Here is a 20010-nt window from a genome sequence, read left to right on the forward strand (position 1 = left end):
TTAGTGACTTCTGGATATAATAAATGTTTGTTGACCTCTGGGCTGTTGCAGCCAATAAATAAGTTAATTTAAATAAATAAATGCAACAGTGTTCATGCATAGTTGTGTATTTTTACTTTGTAATTTCCACTACATTTTTCAGAAAAATGATCCAGAACTCTTTTAGGCCTCCCTAGGGGGGATTTGGCAAATGCAATACTGCTAGGAAGGGACAGTTGTCGAATGTGTTGTAAAACTTCTCAAAGAGCTGTTGGTTTGACTTTTACGGGTGTATATGTTGTTGGAAAAATGTATGGATAGATATATCCCATGTTATTGGCAGTTTATAGACGTAATTTGCTGGCTTTGAGAAGCTGGACTAAATTTTAACAGTCTGTTCCATAGGACAGGATGGTCACAGTTTGTGTAAGTCCACTCTTTAGCAGCTTCCAGTTGAATCTTTAAAAGGCAAATTAAATTGTAGAACATGTGGTAGATCTGATAGCATATTTTAACTGGTTTAGTGTTGGAGTATCACCAGGCTTCGATTTTAAATTATTGTGCTGCATGTAACTGCATTAGAAAATATTCTTGCCTTAGGAACTAATTGGGCATATCAGTTTTGTGACTTCACACTTAGTTGAAGAACAACTTTGCTGTCAGAGAAGCAGCAAGAAAACTACTGGACAACAAGGTCTGCGGCTGAATCCTTCATGAATGACAAATAGCAACTTGTCATGTTACCATACAGTTGTTACAGGATATAAAAACGCTTGGTAGTTAGTAAGACCAGCTGTTTAATTATTCACAAAACCTGGGAAAACAACAAATTAAGAAAGAATTGTCAATGTCCTGACTTAACTGTATTTGTAGTCTTACTCTTCCTAAGCTGAATGTAGTCATTAAAGCAAAACATAGATTTAGCCCTCCTTCCTGCTAACTTTTGTCATATTGAGGCCCAGTAAAAGATGAGTTTCAGGTCTGCAAGGGCACTGGCGTGTCTTGACAGCTCTTAAAACCCATTTTGTAGTGGATTATCTTCCCATGGAACATATTCATTTAACAGAGTTGGAACATTTGTTGAGAGAAAGGAGATTCTGTTAAGATTTCTGATACCAATGTTACAGGCCTGTGACCCTCAGACCTGATTTCATGCCAGTTCATGCTAGTATTTTCTCGATTTCATGTATGTTATGCAAAATATGCATGTAGGAACTCCATAGATTTTCACTTTGCTGAGCTGTTGAAGTTGTTTCAAATTCCAGTGTGTTTTTCTTGAAATGGATTTGTTTTTGTAAAATGTCCCTTCTGTAGATGTTTTATACATATGCCTTTTCCTTCTGATTCAAAATCGATAACTGTTTAAAACGGTTCTGTTTTGGGGTTTGGATTTTTTTTTTCTTTTGTGTCTTTTTTTTTTTTTTTTGATTGGATCAAATACTGCCTTACAGCTGTAGTTAAAAGCTGGTTCAAACGTAAGTTGTAGTCCTGCTTGCTTATAATTTTTTTCTTAGTATTAACTACATAGAAAATACAGAATTTACCAGGTTAGTGTACTCAAACTGAATTTTCTGCCCTGCAGTTTTAAATCTGACCAAGAGGCAGAGATATGTTTTTTGTTGATGTTGGTTTCAACATTTAGATTAAAATAAGTTAGAATATTTCTTCTTTTGCAGCAAGAATTGGGAATTTGGCATTGTAAGATTTTGAATGAAATCTGGTCCAATGCAAGCTGACATTAATCAAGCTCATTCTTTAGGAAAATAACAATATGTATGTTTTACTTAAAGCATGTACTTTCTTGATGATTCTTTCCTTATCTTACCTGGAGATTGTGTTTTCTTTCTTTTTCTGCCTTTGGCTGGTGGCATTAGTTGGAGATTGTTACATTATTTAAATTGTTTCTTAATAAATTAGTTAATTTAATTTTCTCTGTTTCTTCATCCCAGAACCTTCTGGTATCTTTGTGAAAAGCATTACAAAAGGCAGTGCTGTTGAACATGATGGCAGAATCCATGTGGGAGATCAAATTATAGTTGTAAGTAAACACAGAAAGAAATGAGATCACTTGTCTGCAAAACTCTACTTCTTTAAGTTGTAAAGAAGTGCTCATATAGTACTTGTTTAAAACATTTAGGATTGGTGTTGAAATGGTGAGTCCTTTTTTTGACTATGTATTTGATCACATTATCTTTCTGATCATGCTACCTGTGTGTAACTTGTGTTTCTTAAGAAAATCTGTGTTGTATGTGTGTATCTTATCAGTAGGAGCTTTGAGACTGCTTCATAAAGGCAAAGTTTCAAAGTTTGATTCAAATTAAGCAACTGTTTTCAAAATTATTTTTAAAAGTATGTCATTAAAGTTTTAGATGCTGAGAGAGAGAAGAAAATATTATTATGCATAAAATGTTAGTTGTGTGGTGAAAAATCAGGTCATGAATACAGGAATCACATTTATGTGGCTGTCATAGATCTGTCCTTGTATTTGTGTGAAGGCAGCACTAAGAACAAATTATGGTCTCTCTCCAAGTACAAATGTGCCTGCATGTTTGTATGTGGAAGTATACATGGTTTTTATAATGACTTAAATGCTGAGTACAAATGGCTAAAATTGATTATTCTGAAGTTTGATTTCTTCTTCTACTGCAGATGTAGAAGGTGAAAAAGATTTGAGTGACCTCAGACAAAAGAATAATAAACATTTTTTAAATATGGTTTGCTTAAGTGTGGAGAAAAAATGAATAACTCTAGCTCATTTTTAATTACTTTATATTTAGAAGAGCACCAGAGTTGGAAGCAGTTCAGAGAAGGGCAACAAAATGATTAAGGGACCAGGGGGAGTCATTCTTCATGCAGGAGGAATTAAAATAATGGAATTCGTGTGTTGTGTAGATAGACTGAAACAAATACAGGAGTCAAGGAATATAGTATTGTTAGAAGTATTTCAGAAATTAAAGGCACTGAGGGGTGAGACGGAGAAAGAATAAGATAATACAGAGTTTGCAGGAAGGAGAATAAAAAGTGGCGTGTACTAGGGATAATGGGATGACATTGAGCAATGCCAAAGTCTTGAGTCTTGGGTTATTGAGATAACGGGGTAGCTTCAAACAGAAGAGGCCAAAATCTTGTTCTTTAAAGCATTAAACTGATGGGCCAGAGATAATATCTGGCTGGCTGGGACAGTGTTTGATTGGGAAATTGGGCTTCACGGTGTTCAGTAGTAGACTTCACTGTGTCTGAGGTTATTGCCTTCAGAATGGCTGCATTCTGTAGTTCTTCCTACCACAGTGGACGGATGTATCTCTCCTCACCCCCCCCACCCAGCATTCCCGGCCATGGCTGTGTTGGTTTATTCACCCAGTATTTTCTCCTCAGAGGTGGGGATAGCTGAAATGGTCAAGCAGGCAGGCTGCACAACGTGCCCTGCACAGCACATGCTGTCTCCTCTCCCACCTCGCAGAGCAGGTCTGCCTGGCCCCACTGGGGTGGGCACCCAAAGCACTTCTCCTTGCTTTGCTGTGGTACTGGTTGTTACCTAGCTGTGGGGTACTCCAGTGAAAGTGCTTAGTGTATCCAGTGTCATTAAGTTGTCCAGGTTTTTGTTCTTGTCCCTCTGCTTGCTTTGTGCTTAGGCTAACAGATGCTGAGAGCTCACCATGTTATTTTGCCCTGGACATTTTTTTTTTTCTGGATGGTGTCTTGCGGGCTGAAAAGCTGCTTAATCCTGCAGGTGGATGGAACAAATCTTCAGGGTTTTACTAACCAGCAAGCAGTTGACGTTTTGCGGCACACAGGACAAATAGTTCGGCTCACTTTGATCAGAAGAGGGCTTAAGCAGGAAAATCATACTCAGCCCCAGGAGGACTTCAGTGCTGCTGTTGAAAAGGACTTACTGTTCCAAACAATGGATAGTAGCACAGCCAAAGGTAATTAAAACTGGCTTTACTTTAAAGTTGGCTTGAAACATTTTTCTTCTCAATAGCAAACTGGAAATAAAATGGACCAGATTTATTCTAGGTAGCTATTACTGATGGCAAAGCTGTTGTACATGAGGGGAGAATTTGGTCTGCTATGGTTTGATTGATCTTTTAGACACAGTGGTATTATTTGCTACATTTTCAAAGTGAGCGTTGAAAGCTCTGCACTGCATTGCACTTCTGGCTGAATTGGTTCAAGACTTTGATCCTGCAAATCTTCAAATGGTAAGAAGGCAGTGAATGTTTTATTCGTGCTCAAGGGTGAGAGCTCCATTCAAGAGCAAGCAAAGAGATACCGTCCACAATGAGCAAACTCAGGTCTCGGTTCCTTTCACTCTTGTGCGTCAGTGTCACAAGCTCGAGATATGAGAGGAATGGCCTATATCTAGAGGTTATTAATAATCTGATAGGGCATTAACTATATATGTGTACAAAGTTCAGAAGCCAATGACCAATATTAATTTTGCTGGTGATGAGATGAGATTAGTGAAGCTTAATCTTATACTGTGCATGTCTTGAAGTATACGTGCCAGATCTTGAAAGTCAGTGTGTTTGAACAGAATACCTGCACAGAGGCTGAGTGCACAGACAGATTTTTTTTCAGCTACTTGTGTTATAGGTTGATATCAGCAGAAGTATATATCCTCATGGACTGAGGCATAATCCCCACCTCGCAGAAGATTTTGAAGGACTCAGTAGTATGGTATCTGTATGGCATCCTCTCATTCCCACCTTTAGCAAAAATTACAGAGGAAATGCCCAGAAAGTGCTGTTTATCTAGCCTAGAGGTGTTCAAGACAGCTGGCAGCCAGCAGCATACCTAACACAACTCTGTGGTAGGAGAGGCTTTCTGCAAGTGAAAAGTCTGTCAGGTATGCAGGTCTCCAAGTCTGTAGCATTTTCTTTTTTCAGTGTCAGCTTCCTGAATTGCACAAAGGAAAGAAGAGGAAGGCAAAGAAAAAAAGGTAATACAAGAGTGCTAAAGAACGTTATATTTATATGTTTTCCAGTAACTTTTCTTTCAATCATAGAGATGCAGCTACTGATAGTTGTGCTTTTTTTTTTTTTTTTCTTATTTCATTGAAAAATTCACTTGAGAAGGCAAAGCATTAACAGAAGACAAAATGTCTTTAAAATGTGGCATTTCTTCTTGGCCCCTCATGCCAGATTGCATTTGCCAAATATGGATCCTCTGAAGTCCAGTGGAAAAGAGAGTCGGTGCCCTGAGGCATGCCTGTGAGCTTGATGAATATTACAATACATAAAATAGCTGAAAAGACTTCTTCTTCTTTTTCCAGATAACAGTGAAACAGAACAGGGATCCCCATCACTGCCATGCAGTGCCAGTGTGGTAAATATTGGAGAGGACATGAACCAACAGGAAACAGGTTCTCAACGTTTAATATTTTATTCTGTGAGAGTGTGCTTGGGTGTGCTTACACAAAGATCAGATGTTTTGTGTGCCTTTCCATCTCCTGTGTGCTGTGTAGCTGAGGTGCAGCTAGAAAGTGAAAGTAATCATACATGTAAGCATGTACTCTTGAGTGCTGTAAGATCATTGACTACTGTATGTGTCTGAGAATAATTATGTGTCAAAGATGTCACATGAAGCAGTCTGCTTTTGCTACGTGCTCAGCCCTCTTTTTAGCCTAGTTTTGTATTTCTACTCTTTTTAGTCTAGTTGTTTATTAAACTTTTTCCCTCCTCATTCCCCAGCATGCCTTATCTTTCCAACTGCTTGCAGCTGCCCAGCTGCAGTTCCAGGACTTCTACCTTTTCTGATAAACTTCCTTTTCACAAATTGCTGAGCTTGCATTCGTTTCAATCTGTGTTCTCTGATAGCGTTTGAAATTCAGTCAGTTCTGGTCCACTGATATTCTGACTTTTCCCATACTCTTTGTGGAAATTCTTATTTTCTAATGGATATTTTCCTTTCTTTCTTGAGCTGTTAGGGCACTGTGCTGCATTTCAGAAGTCCTATGTGATGATATGTTTTTGAGATTGAGACAGCACTTGATGTGTTTTCTAACATTTTCCTGCTTCCAGAGCTAGAGGGGAACTGAAAAGCATCACCCATGAGAGTTCTGTAATATGTATCTTTTCATAACTCATGCTCTCCATTATCCTGGATAGCTGAAGAATTTCTTTTTAACACCTTTCCTTCAGATACTGCAGGGTCTCTGCTTTGGGGAAAGTATTGTCATATTTTAATGCCACACAACACCTGGCTTTATTTTCAGTAATGTTGCTGAGCAATGAGTAGGTTTAAAACACTGTCTGAGGCTGTTAGTCGCTTGAAACTCCTACTAAAAGTCAGTGGGAGTTGGGAACTTAATCTTGTAATGGAGATTCTGGTCTTCGCCTGTGATGAGCATTCAGATTAGAAGAGTTTATTTTGATACTGTAGGCACAGCACAGACCATGGACCTTGAATATGTAGGGTCCTGTTAAATCTGCTGTGTTTGCTGGCTGTTGTATCTAGATACTGCTGCTTATTGTTTCCTGCCCTAGAATCTAAAATGCGTGAATGAGGGGAAAATGAGCTGCAGGAAAGCATTTCTCTGTTTTTTCAGCCTGCAGATAAACTTTCCATCAAGTTAAGAGTTGCTCCAGTTTGCTGCCTAGCCTGTCATTGTGTTTTTCACAGCATCATTACTTTGGTCCCCTCCTTCTCTTCCAATTTCATTGCTGCTCTTTAGCTATTAGAATTATTTCTCATTGTATCTGTGCACGTATGTGAATCTAACAAAGAAGAAAAAGAGCTAGGACTTGCGTTCTCTCACTGCCCTCTAGGGCCTACAGTTTCAAAAAAATCTTTTACGGTTGTGCTCAGTTTTGCAAGTACAAAACCTCCAGATTTTGTTTGAAAACTTTCCTTGAACACTCTCTGTAAAATGCGGGGTCTGTCCAAAAGGATCAGTGTGCAGTATCACATATGTTAGTATTTCAGCCATCCCCCTGAATCAATCTGATCAGCCCACATACAGTCTGGTTTAACAAATGCCTGGGGCATGCATGTAACTTTTTTATTTGCTTTGTGCCCATTATCTTGTAAAGTTGCATTAAATTCACTCAACACTGAGGCTAGTTTAAATATGTGTCCTTTCTTCCCAGCCATGCACAGCAAACTTTTAGACTGAACTTCATGTCTTTCAGAATACCCAGGTAGTTTTGCGGGAGTGGGATCTAATACTATTTTGCAAGTTTTTCTTCTGATAAACCCAAGCCTGCTGAGACAAAACATGCCAAGTTTTTAGTCATATTTAGGAGAGTTCTGGCATCATGGAAATGATTTTGTAGTCTTGCACGGTCCATATACTTTATCAGTTATAGGAATAGACAGGACGTTTTACTTTTTGTCACAGTAACCTCAGACATAACTTTTAGATTTCCAGCTAACTACTACAGAAGAAGCAGCTACGAAGGCAAAGTGGCAGAGGATTATGGGTTCGAATTATGAAATAGTGGTAGGTAAACTTTGATTACTATTATTAAATGCCCTTTGATCTGTCCACCTATTATGTTGCTAACATACAGATAGGAATGTGTTTGTATTGTATTTGTTCCTTTATAAAAATCATACATATGCTCCTTAATCTGTTGAGATTACTTTTTTAATTATAGATTTTGAATATAGATAAACATTTTTCTGTATTGATTTTAGCAAAATAATCACAAGCTTCTTGGGTAACTGTGCCTATGAGTATTGCTTCACAGATGTCCTAGCTTCAAGAGGATAAATGTGTATTAGAGAAAAAATAGTATTTAAGGTGAACTTCAAAGCTCCCTTCATTAGCCAGAATTTGAAACGTCCTACCCATTCTGCATACTGAATGAATTGTTTGATGTAATCTTCTAAATAATGCATAGGACATTTACTGTAGATACAGTTGAAAAGCAGTATCTGAGTGTAGGCCTTTATTTCAAAATTATATGCCAGAGCTGTAGTCTCTGCATAAGTAAGTATTATTAGATATATTGTTGTCATATACAGTTCCCACTTGTTTATGCTGAAGTGGTATATGATCAACATTACAGTTTTTACCTGGCTGTCCCCATTACACGTGACAATATTTCTGGTTTCTCACTTCTGGAATATTCACCTCATTGTAAATTGAAACAGAAAGTAACGGATGTGGCTGTAAATATGTCAAAAGTAACCATTTCTTAATCTTATTTTAGGTGGCTGTAGTTAACAAATTTAGCGAAAGCAGTGGGTTAGGGATAAGCCTTGAAGCTACAGTAGGGCATCATTTCATCAGATCTATCTTACCAGAGGGGCCAGTTGGACGAAGTGGCAAGCTGTTCAGTGGAGATGAGCTGCTGGAAGTAAGAAAAAATTACTTTATCTTAGCCTTCATTCAGTAAGATTTTTGAGCAGTGACTTGCTTCTCACAGGTTATGACTTTGGGAATGTAGCATATCTTAACTGCATACCAGCCATAACCAGAAGTGCTTGAGCAGTCACTTCATATGTACTTAACGCATATTTATGTGAATGCATATGCTTACATGCATTTCTCAGCTGACAGCTGATTTTCCAGATACAGTTCAAGGTCACCAAAAAAGAATACCTAGCAAAAGCATTAAGATTTAATAGGAATATCCCTACACAGTGAAGGGACTAAACACCTGTTTACTTTTCTAAATCATTTTCTTAGAATTAAAATGTGAATTTGGTTCACATGAATGCAAGAAACATGAAGTGACAGAGTATGTGGTGTTTGTAGGGTGGTGTCATGCAATTTATGAGACTATCCATTCAGTTCAAAACTTATCTTGGTGCTGATTCTGTGCACCAAATTTAGTAGAAATTAAGCATTGACAATGTCCATTAGTGTATTTTTTTGTGGTTTTTGTTTTTTTTTTTTTAATAAGGTGATTAGTGAGTTTGTTTTTTTGATTTTTTTTTTTTTAACCCTTTTTTGTTCATTGTCATTCTAAACACTATGTGTACTTCTAAACACTGTGTATTCTTTATTTATTGAGGTGAATGAGATCTCTTTGCTTGGAGAAAACCACAAGGATGTGGTCAGTATCTTGAAAGAACTGCCTGTTAAGGTGACAATGGTGTGCTGTCGTCCGGTAGCTCCCCCCATCACTCACCCAGAAGTACTGGAGAGTCTAAGTCTATCTGAGGTTCAGCTCACAGAAAAGGTATTTTGTCTTAAAAAAATCACTGAGAAAATGACCGTTTCCTTGAGAAAAAACATACAAAGTTCTTTTACAGGATTAGAAATATGTTTTAATATTTTAGGACTTGGAATGAGATAAATAGAAAAAGGCAAATTATGTTCATTGACCGTATTTTAGGCCACCAGAAGATGTCAGTCCTGGTAGGTCATGGGGAGAAATACTCTGGGACACAGGTCTATCTACCCAAGTGTATTGGGTTCGCGTGGCAAGGTTTTGGTAGTGGGGGGGCTACAGGGTTGGCTTCTGTGAGAAGCTGCTAGAAGCTTCCCCTGTGTCCGATAGAGCCAGTGCCAGCCAGCTCCAAGTCGGACCCACTGCTGGCCAACACCGAGCCCATCAGCGATGGTGGTAGCGCCTCTGTGATAACATATTTAAGAAGGGGAAAAGAAGTTACAGGGGTAGCAATTGCAGCCGGAGAGAGGAGTGAGAATATGTGAGAGAAACAACTCTGCAGACACCAAGGTCAGTGAAGAAGGAGGGGGAGGAGGTGCTCCAGGCACCTGAGCAGAGATTCCCCTGCAGCCCGTGGTGAAGACCATGGTGAGGCAGGCTGTCCCCCTGCAGCCCATGGAGGTTAACAGTGGAGCAGATATCCACCTGCAGCCCGTGGAGAACCCCATGCCAGAGCAGGTGGATGCCCGAAGGAGGCTGTGACCCCATGGGAAGCCCGCGCTGGAGCAGGCTCCTAGCAGGACCTGTGGCCCTGTGGAGAGAGGAGCCCATGCTGGAGCAGGTTTGCTGGCAGGACTTGTGACCCCATGGGGGACCCACGCTGGAGCAGTCTGTTCCTGAAGGACTGCACCCAATGGATGGGACCCATGCTGGAGCAGTTTGTGAAGAACTGTAGCCCATGGGAAGGACTCACATTGGAGAAGTCCATGGAGGACTGTCTGCCATGGGATGGACCCCATGGTGGAGCCAGGGAAGAGTGTGAGGAGTCCTCCCCCTGAGGAGGAAGGAGTGGCAGAGACAACGTGTGATGAACTGACTGCAACCCCTATTCCTCATCCCCCTGCGCCGCTGTGGGGGAGGAGGTAGACAATTTGGGAGTAAAGTTGAGCCCAGGAAGAAGGGAGGGGTGGGGGGAAGGTGTTTTTAAGATTTGGTTTTATTTCTCATTATCCTACTCTGATTTGACTATATCTATATAAAATTAAATTAATTTTTTCCCCAAGTCGAGTCTGTTTTGCCCGTGACGGTAATTGCTGAGCGATCTCAGTGTCCTTACCTTGACCCATGAGCCTTTCGTTATATTTTCTCTCCCCTGTGCAGCTTAGGAGGGGAGTGATAGAGTGGCTTTGGTGGGCACCTGATGTCCAGCCAGGGTCAACCCACCACACCAAGTACTTAACTTCTGTTCTGCAGGTGGGCTGTGGGGGTATGGCAAAATGAACTGTGTGTTCTTTAGGATCTGAATATATTTAATCTGGTTTTGATCTTTGCTTTGTGGGTTTGTGTTGTGTAGAACTGTGTGTGCATTCACTGGCAGACACACTTCTGTCACTCTTAAGTGCAAAGCTCTGGGCAGCCTGATGTACTGAACATGTAGGAATGGCCTGCAGTATAGTACACAAAGCAATAGCATTTGTATGAAAAGAGACACAGTTAATTCTGAGTTCTGGGCAAGGCACCAAATTCAGCTTATAGTTGCTAAGCTTTTTTATGAAACCAAGTGAAGAGCATATATGCGTGTGTATGTATGTGTGTGTGTTTTCTTTTTTTAAATGTTCTGACTCCTGTCAGTGCTATTATGTTTAGATCAAGGCATATTTTTAGAGATATCATTTAATAGCATATACTTCCTGTATATTTGAATATATGTACTAATGAAGTTTTCTGAAGTTTTTAGTTGGACAGAAATTCCATTTTGTAAATATTTTTTCCAGTGAGTACTTTCATATACGTGCAGCAGAGCTATTTTGTTACAAGGGTATGTGAATTCTGTGCTAGGTTTATCAGACTTGTTTGTTAACTCTGCTGAGTGCTTGCACTTTCTCTGTGTTTAGAGACACATCACTTAGTTTTTTTTCTTGTTCTTTGTGAACAGAGTTTTGTCTCTGCAGATTCACAAACATATTTTATTGGTGAACATTCACTCTTTTTCTCAGGCTCACGTAGAACTTGGATTCATTGGGTCCTCAGACACAGAGGGGACAGCTTTGGAAATAGCTGACGAGGGTCAGAGTATGGAAGAGGTGCAAAGCTCGTCTTTGGCGATGTGGGAAACAGAAGTGCAGCACATTGAGCTGGAGAAAGGGAGTATGGGACTTGGATTTAGCATATTGGACTATCAGGTAACTTCTGCACTCCTTTCTTTGGGTAGAGGACAAAATACTTTGTATTGTTTGGCTCTCACAATATGATCTAAATACGTATTTTAAGGGTAAATGTTAATGGAAACCAAGCAATACAGTAAAGGTAAATGGATATCACTACTGGTAGGCATCCCACTAGCTACATTACTTATTCCTCTTACTGTATTAACGCTACAGGTTCTAATGATAATGGTAGTACCGGTCCAGAAAAATAGATAATCTGTAATATACTAGGGTCTTCAGAAAGCTCATCTTCTAGTGCCCCAGGGGCAGTGAATGATGTAGTCAGAATATTCAGGCATTTAGCTGTGTATTTTGCACCTGCAGTGAGGTGCTTAGGGCAAGATCCAATAAAGGACTTAGATGCTTAAAGCAGGATTTACTAAAATCCAGAACTGCAATTCTGAAATCCCTTGCTTAGCTGCTGTCTGTCCAGGACGTGCCTAAACACCCCCATTCATTCTGTGTTTGACTTCAGAATTCCTGGGTATCTCAAACTGTGATTCTTGGTGTGTCCCGATGGACAGCTCAGTGCCTGTCTCCTACCTGCACTCGGTCAGGATCCCAGGACAAATGTTCCTTCTGTTCCCTGTTGTCACAGTGGATAATTTTTAATCTGACTTAAGTAATTTCTCCCTGTGATCAGTGTAGGCTTTTGCGCAGCTGTTTGGTGGTGCTGCAGGACCCGGTCTCTTCCCAGGTCTCTGCTGGATCTTGTCCCTAAGAGTATATGCATTTGCATCTGGAGGTCTCTTCCAGGTGGAAATTATGCCCACAGGGCACTGCTTAGAATTAATCTATGCCTCTCTAGTATTTTGCATATGCACACTGATAAAGGTGAAGAGCAGTGTAGTTTAATAATCTGAAAGGCATAGTCAAGTATCTGTTTTATGAAATAGTGGTTACTTTTTAATGTGTTACTCATGATGCTCTGCAGTGAGACACTATAGCAGAGCCCTGAGTATTTGGAGTCCACATCAGCACAAAGTAAAGCGTATTTTTGCTTCAGCATCTGCTGAAGCATTGACACAAATGGTGGTTGCCTATGTGGTTAGTTACTGAATTTTGTTTATGGATGGTAATACTGAAGGTTGTGGGAGGTACCTTAAATTGTTCTATATATTTTGCAAATGTGAGTTTGATTATATACTACAATGCTAGTCAACTCTTTCTGAACCTTACATTTTTTTAATGTTATATTTGTGATTTGTCCTATGTTCTCTCCTTTGAGATGGGGTTAAAGCATTTCAGTTTGTCACTGAAGTTTCTGCTTTCATCTAAGACTGTGAACAATAAGTTTATAGTGAGATTTATCTTTGTATTTTGCTTGTTTCCATGAAATTTTCAATTAATTTTCAATGAACAGTGACTGAAATTAAGGACAGTTATGTTCATACTAATACATTCCTCATGTTTTATACAATGGCAGGCCTGTAGGAAAGTCTACATAATTTCTTACCCCAGGGAAGACTATCACATACACAGGAGAGGTGATTTTTTTCAAAACAATGTGTCATGCAGTGTCATCTAAAGTGACAGTGTAAATACTTGTTATAATAGTGAGGAAGATGTCAGTGTTCAGGCTTAAGCACTGTCTCCAGCGATGCTAGTTGTATTTCGACTTGTGAAGTGTTTTATTGCTCCATGGCATTCTTCTTACTGCATTAACTGCCATGAAGTGTTAAGGGTCTTCTTGGTATCATTCCCTCCCTCCCTTCACACTTCTCTCTCACACTAGCTTTCAGCAGTCTCCAATTCTGTGGTTTTGGGTGCTGCCTTGATGGTGTGCATCCTTTCAGATGTACATGTTGGCATGGAAACTTGTTACAGTTGCATCCCAGTTTGTAGATGTTTGCTTTTCTTTTCCTTTTGCTATCAGTAAAGCTGGTACATTATTACATTTCTCATTTTTTTTCTGTGCATGCGCTCAAATGAATTGCTGTGCGTTGCAAGTATTGACATGTAATGGTGTTCCTTGTGAATGTAATTCTATAAGAATCATGCCAATATGTGCGCACCTGTGATAACTGTTATAACAGAATCATATGTTCCTGTTACTAGTATTTGATGCTAGCTTTTTTATAAGAATCAGTGCATTGGAGGATGGGGACGTCAATGCAGTTTTCTTTTTTAAAAGCAAACACAAGTTTGTTGTGTGTTGTTGATTAAGAGTGCTGTATTGGTATGTTCCTGTCTCCCATAAAGTGGTTAATTAGGCATGCCCAAGGACTTGCCTCTTAAAAAGTGCTTTCTCAGCTGAGCAAGATCTGGTACCATGAAGTATAAGAGAGTTATTGAAAACAAGCCCTTTGTTCCACCAGAGTGCACGTTAACTTTGCCCCAGTCTGCACTGCCCAGCTGTATTCCCAGACCACTGAGTGTAAGGGAGGATGAAGTCTGCAACGCTGTCATTGCAGTAGAAAGTATTTGAATTTCTGGTGTGTAATTACTCATTACAGTACAAACAGCATTCTGCAATTTAGCAGTATTTTATGCTGGAGATATATGATGGGACATCACCTAGAAAGGAGTAATAATTTTCACAAGAATTAAAAACAGGTGGAAGTCTAAATGTGTGGGCAGTATGGACAGGAGGGTGTGTTCCTGCTGAGGGTTCATCTGGAGCAGAGCTCCAAATTATTAAAAGCTCTTGCGTAAAAATTAGCCTCTCAAGACATAAAAGAGTGAATAAAATGAAATGTTTTTCTTCCTTTTATTTAATTAGGATCCTGTTGATCCAGCAAACACCGTAATTGTGATTCGCTCATTAGTTCCTGGGGGTGTGGCCGAGCAAGACGGCAGGCTTCTTCCTGGAGATCGGCTTATGTTTGTCAACGATATCAACTTGGAAAATGGCAGCCTGGAGGAAGCGGTACAAGCACTGAAAGGAGCTCCAACAGGAACAGTTAAAATAGGAGTTGCCAAACCACTGCCTGTAAGGATTTGGGAATTCAATGGGTACTTTTCATGTCATTTAAGCTGGTACATGATTATCCTGACTTCTGTGTGCACTTTGTGTGCTTTGGGGTATGGCTGGGTGGCTCAAAACATCCAGAAGCTGGCTTTAGCAGATTCCTGTATCTCCTTGCATGTAGGAGTGGCCTGTGTAGTGTATGACTGGTGTAGTGATTGCAGGAGCTAGCACACTTGCCTTGCAGCTGAGAAAACAGTGAAGCATCTTGCAACCAGCACAGTCTTTCAGGGGTGCAAATTGCCAGGCATAATTTTGTACACTTTGCAAGGTTCTCTGAATTTGTGAGATGGTGACATAAAGTCAGTTTTATGTGCTTTGCCTGGAATTTGCCTATTCAGTTACTTTGCAAGGTAGTACATATGCAGTCTTTGTATTTAGACTGCACACTTTAAACAATGGTGAGTAGTCTTCAGTTCATATACCTCAAACTGGTTATTTTAATATAGTTGTAAATAATTTCAGGCTTGGTTTTAGAAGGTAGTCTGTAACAATTAGAAGAATGAGGTTGAAGGGGACCTAGAGTTACTGAGATAGTGTATCAGTAAGGATGCTAGTGGACTATTGTCCCTGGTGTGTTAAGTTCAAATCAGTAGAATGGCATCAGTTCATACATACAGAGAAGATACTTTTCACTGTATTTGTAAGCCCAAGTGCAGTCTTTGGGGTTCATTTTTGCTTTTCATGAAATGATAATCTTGTAATCCTTGTGGATGCAGATACCAAATTTTCATTCTTAGTAAATCTTTGTGGAGAGAGTGGGAGGGAATGGCTGATGTTTAAGTTACTAGAACTTTAAGTTACTAGTTACTTTTCATAGTAAGAGGGTACTTTTTTTAACTTGCTTTGTTAAATTTGTTTTTTGTGGTGGAAACTCTGTGTTACACACTAAGATGTCTTGCAAATCAACATTTTCATACTTAAGAAGATGTCACTCTAAAAGAGAAAATGCATGGGGGTTTTGTTTCTGTTCCCAGCAGTTTTGTACACATTCAGCATTTGCCCTCTAATATTTCACGTATTATGCTTGCCAATTAATTAAACATTGTCAATAATCACTGACTTCTTTGTAGTACTGGACAAATGCACCTAGCATCAAATTATGTTGGAAAAAGGTACTGGTTTATAGTCAGAATTATGTTTTGTCCTCTCGAGGCTGTTCCACCCAGCAGATACAGTCTTAAAACACAGACAGTGGATGCAGTCTTCCTGTCTGCTAACAAGATTACTCTGTGGCTAGCATGGTTCTAAAGGCCTCTGCTGTTAGGCTCTTTCCCTGGTGGCAGCTCTGATGGCAGTTTTAGTATATGTTTAATAAGAGCAGAAATTGGTAATGAGTTTAGACTAAGCCATGGGCTCTGTGGTGTAGCTGGATAGGCCTTTTTCGTTACTTGGGGAAGTAAAATGAGATGTGAAGCTGAACCAATTCAGGTAAATTTGAAAAAAAATTACTGTCTCTTTACCTACCCAACACTGTGACCGTGATTGAAATGAACTCTTTGCTGCATTTGGAATTCATTTGCCTCTCTAAACCCCCACACATAATGCACTCTGCACGCCCTGTGTCCTGGCCACTCATCCAACTCAGAGCTTCGTTCTTTCTGCAGCTTTCACCAGAGGAGGGCTATGTCTCTGCTAAGGAAGATTGCTTTTTCTACACTGCCCAGTCACTTGAGGAGGAGGGGCCAGCTGATGCAGCCCTCTTCCATGCTGAGCTGGCTCTGGTTAGTGGCCCAACTTACCAAAGATTTCTTAAGTCTTTACATTTTGTAATGAAAGGGGTTGCTTTGTCACTGTTCATGCTTATTTTTTAGTGTTTACTGTCACCACATTACTCATCCACAATAGTTGAGATGGATCCCCACATGGTAGAAACTGGCATCTGGAGATTTTGGCTGTTTGCATGAGCTGTGAATCTGGCCTATGTTATGTTAGTTGCTGGAAAAAAGGAAGTATTTTGCTGAGATTTTCAAAAGTGCATGGCTACTCCCTTCTCCTTGCATGCACTGAGTATCCCTTTGAAGATCTCACCTTGTGTAGAGAAATGTTCATGTGCTTATTTTGTAAATAAATCTCTTCGCCTATATATCATCATGTGTCACTTCTCTACCTTGAAAAGTTTTTTGAACTCTCTTACTGCATGTAAGCCAGCCTTACAAGGAATGCTGTCTGTCTTCAAAAGCTGTGAACGCTTCCTCCTAATAGTATTCTTTAGACTTCAGCATCAATCAGTGATTATGAGATTTGCAAGGTCAAAAGGTGTTCACTTGTACAAACAATGCGGCTTACCTGAGCATTCAGTGCCTTACATAGCCCAGAAGTTACCAATAAGAACTCAGATAAAAAAGGCAAAGGAAATAGGACTCTACAAAAAAACAAAAAAAAAAAAAGAAAAAACCCTCAAACCCCAGAATATAGATACATTCCAAGTGTGTCTTCTCATGGTTATTTGTACTGATCTGGGTCTGATACTGAAGTTATTTGGCCATTATTTTCTGGGGACATGAGTAGGGAAGCAGTTTCTACTAAACATCAGAACTTAAGTCATTAGAAAAAAACAAAACCAAAATACCCCCTGAAATTAATCTTTCCAAGGCAAAAATCTCTGAATTACTGATTCCAGTATGTTTGCTATTTTTTCACATTTGCAAATGGCAAGCTGGTTTTAATAACTTGCTTTTAAACAAGACTGCCTGTTTTTTATTCTGCAGTTTGTTACCTTGGTACAGTTCTTAGATAATAGTATATGCCTTACTCTATTCATTGAGAAGAAGTATGAAGAAGCCAGGTTATATGTTGTAAATATCCTTTAATTAAAGATGTGTTGAAAAGATCAGATTAAAACTTAAGTATTTAAAAATTTGACTTCTATCTGTGATTCATATAAAAAAATTAAAATTGTGAAAGAACAGCGAAAATACATGGCAGATAATAATATGGTTAAATTGTCAACTCTGTCAACTGTCTAATTAAATGTTCAAAATATGAAATTGAATATGCAGCCAGCCAGCTGAAGATGTGTTTGCAGAGTGCACTCATGAGATACTGTTTTTCATAGATAAATCTCCACTCAGATTCTACAGGTCTGTCCCTGTTTTGCACAATCTTTTTTTTAGGGCTTAGCTTTGGTAACACTAGTCTGCATTTTCCAGAAGATGGGCTGAGAGTAAGTTATACTAAAGGAGCAGTTTGAATTAGCTGTTAAGTCTTTAGGGATGAGACAATTAAGAAATGGATCATCTGTACCCCAAAAAGAAATCAATATGTTGAATCACTGCAGACTGTTGCTGTTGTGCATCTGACATAATTAATTCATAGTATGATTAGCCACAGAGGCTGAAAAACAACAGTTAGGGCCCATCTCTGCAGATGGGTGCACTTGGCTGCTTCATAGAAGTTTACGGTATGGTCATGGCTCTGAACTCACTGATCATTTTTGTTAGTATACTCTGCTTTCTTGAGCTCTGACAGGGGAGATGAAAGTACAATCAAAGTGTAGTAAGGGAAGCACCATAAATTAAGTCTTTTAGGACTTAATGTTATTCTAGTATTTGAAAGAATATGAGTCTTGAAAAAAAATTTATTTCATTTAAGAAAAAAAAGGCAAAAAATACTGCCCACGTCCATGTCTGGAATTCTTTTTAAAATTTTATTTCTCATGTAAGACAGGAGAATTGCCCGTATTAATCTTGTTGTCAAATGTAGAATATTTTGGAAATCATAAAAAATCATGTCATAAATTTTTCTTATAAATGTATTGGAAAGCATTGCAGTTTCCAGAAGTTTATTTTTTCTACCCTTTTAAAAACAACCGAACCTATGAAGTTGGGTGGAGGGAACATTCCTGAGAGGTGGCACTAAGTGAAGCTCGTTATTTTTTCAGTGCTAATTCTTGTGATAGAAAACTAAAAAGAAAAAAAAAGCCCTAAAGAAATCAAAATATTGACGCCAAGGAGTACAGCAGAATTCTCCCAACACCTCATGCTTCTGTTAACGGGCATGAGCCTGCCTCAGCCCTGCAACTCATTTCAGTTGGGACTCTCACTTTACTTCAGATATTTTTTGCAACCTCTGAAGATGTAGTAACATGAATTGTAACTGGAAGCAGAAATTTTTCCTACTGTGCTGTGCAAATTAACTTCAATGTAAAACATGAAGGGGGGGGAAAAAAAGAAGGAAAGTGTCAGTCAGTATGTAGCGACTGAGGTGCATGTGTTCGGGGCTTATGTGGTGTGAAGGTAACAGCCTGGCTGATTGAATTGCTGTTGTTGTTAGGTGGACTCCGGCGAGGCAGATCTAGCGGATGAGTCCACCTTTGAATCGCAGTATTCTCTAGAGAGTGACGTCTTCCAGGCTTCAGTGATAGCTCTGCATGGCAGTGCCTGTAGCGGTGAGCTGAACTACAGCTTCTCTCTTCCGTTGTCAACTCCCAAGGTAAAAAGGAGGATGGTTTTATTGATGACAAACTTTCATTATAAGTGTGAAAAGGCTGTATTATTAGATAGAAATGTTTTATGTTATCCTGGTTCAAACTGCACTGTTTGTTACCAGATTGAAGTGCAGTTTTGTTTAGGGTAGTGCTGGTGTCTTTCAGACATCTGTGTTGAAGAAAGGCAGCTGGAAGGTTGAAAGCTTGGATTTGTGTTTTGTATAGACAGATAAAGTATGATGAGATGTTTGTAGTGTTAAAGCTGTAGTGAGCAGTCTGCTACAGAAACTTAACTGTTATTACTTCAGAGCATAGTAAAGAGTAGTTACACAAAATAACTGCATTATTCTACAATATTTTAGGTATGAAAAGCAAGAGTAAATTTTCATCCTAAGCTTTGCTTTTATGCTTCACAGTTAGTATGTTTGCTTATTCATTTACTGTGTTCTTGAATGAAATGTTCATAGTGATACTGTAATTAGAAGTAAATCTGTATATATCAAATCTGTGATTGCTAATAATTTAAAGTCAGTAAATGAAGGTAAGTTCTTTAAGAGATTACAAAGATCAGTATCTTTTTTCTTGCTGGTCACATACCCTTAATTACTTGTTTGTATCAGAGTCGGTGTTTTGTTTCTCTCCATGGTTTCTCATGCTCTTTTTTTCTTGGCAATCTATAGATTTATTTCGCTAATCCAGAGTCTTCCAAGTCATTTCTCCTAGCAGTCATCTTTGAAAGCAACATTGTAGGGACTTCTTCCAGGGTTTGCAGTCTGTGGTCTTGAAGAGAGTAGCTGCTGCTTTTTCCTCCACACCTGAGCTGCAGTAACTCCCTTTATCGCTTATGGAGTATGTTCAGCCCTGGTTGGAAAGCTAAATTCATCTTCTAATGGTTTCTCCTAATCCACAGAAGAGCACATCTCTCCTGTGCCAGTGGGACAGATTGCATTGTTTAACTCTGTAATTGTTACTTAAACGGATTATACATTTTGCATGCTGAGAAGCGTTTTATGAGATAGAGGCTGGATTTACATTATGTATCACATTGAGGCTCTAGAAAGTCTTAAGTTATTTTCAGCATTGACTTAAAGATGGCTTTGGTTTACATGTTTTTTTGAAGATTATGGTCCTGACTTTTCAGTG

At 39.2% G+C, this 20010-nt stretch overlaps 1 protein-coding gene across 1 annotated transcript in view; it reads left to right on the top strand.

Annotated features, from left to right (window-relative positions):
- Positions 1-20010, top strand: part of MPDZ (multiple PDZ domain crumbs cell polarity complex component) — a 90930-nt gene that overhangs the window by 20385 nt on the left and 50535 nt on the right. Inside the window, exons 9-18 of the mRNA XM_050912624.1 lie at positions 1929-2017; positions 3710-3905; positions 5255-5353; positions 7344-7423; positions 8139-8285; positions 8946-9113; positions 11261-11446; positions 14193-14402; positions 16046-16162; positions 18714-18872. Coding sequence (XP_050768581.1) covers positions 1929-2017; positions 3710-3905; positions 5255-5353; positions 7344-7423; positions 8139-8285; positions 8946-9113; positions 11261-11446; positions 14193-14402; positions 16046-16162; positions 18714-18872 — 1451 coding nt within the window. The remainder of the gene's footprint in view (positions 1-1928; positions 2018-3709; positions 3906-5254; positions 5354-7343; positions 7424-8138; positions 8286-8945; positions 9114-11260; positions 11447-14192; positions 14403-16045; positions 16163-18713; positions 18873-20010) is intronic.

This window comes from Gymnogyps californianus, chromosome Z (genome assembly GCF_018139145.2).
Source record: "Gymnogyps californianus isolate 813 chromosome Z, ASM1813914v2, whole genome shotgun sequence".
Taxonomy (NCBI): Eukaryota; Metazoa; Chordata; class Aves; order Accipitriformes; family Cathartidae; genus Gymnogyps; species Gymnogyps californianus.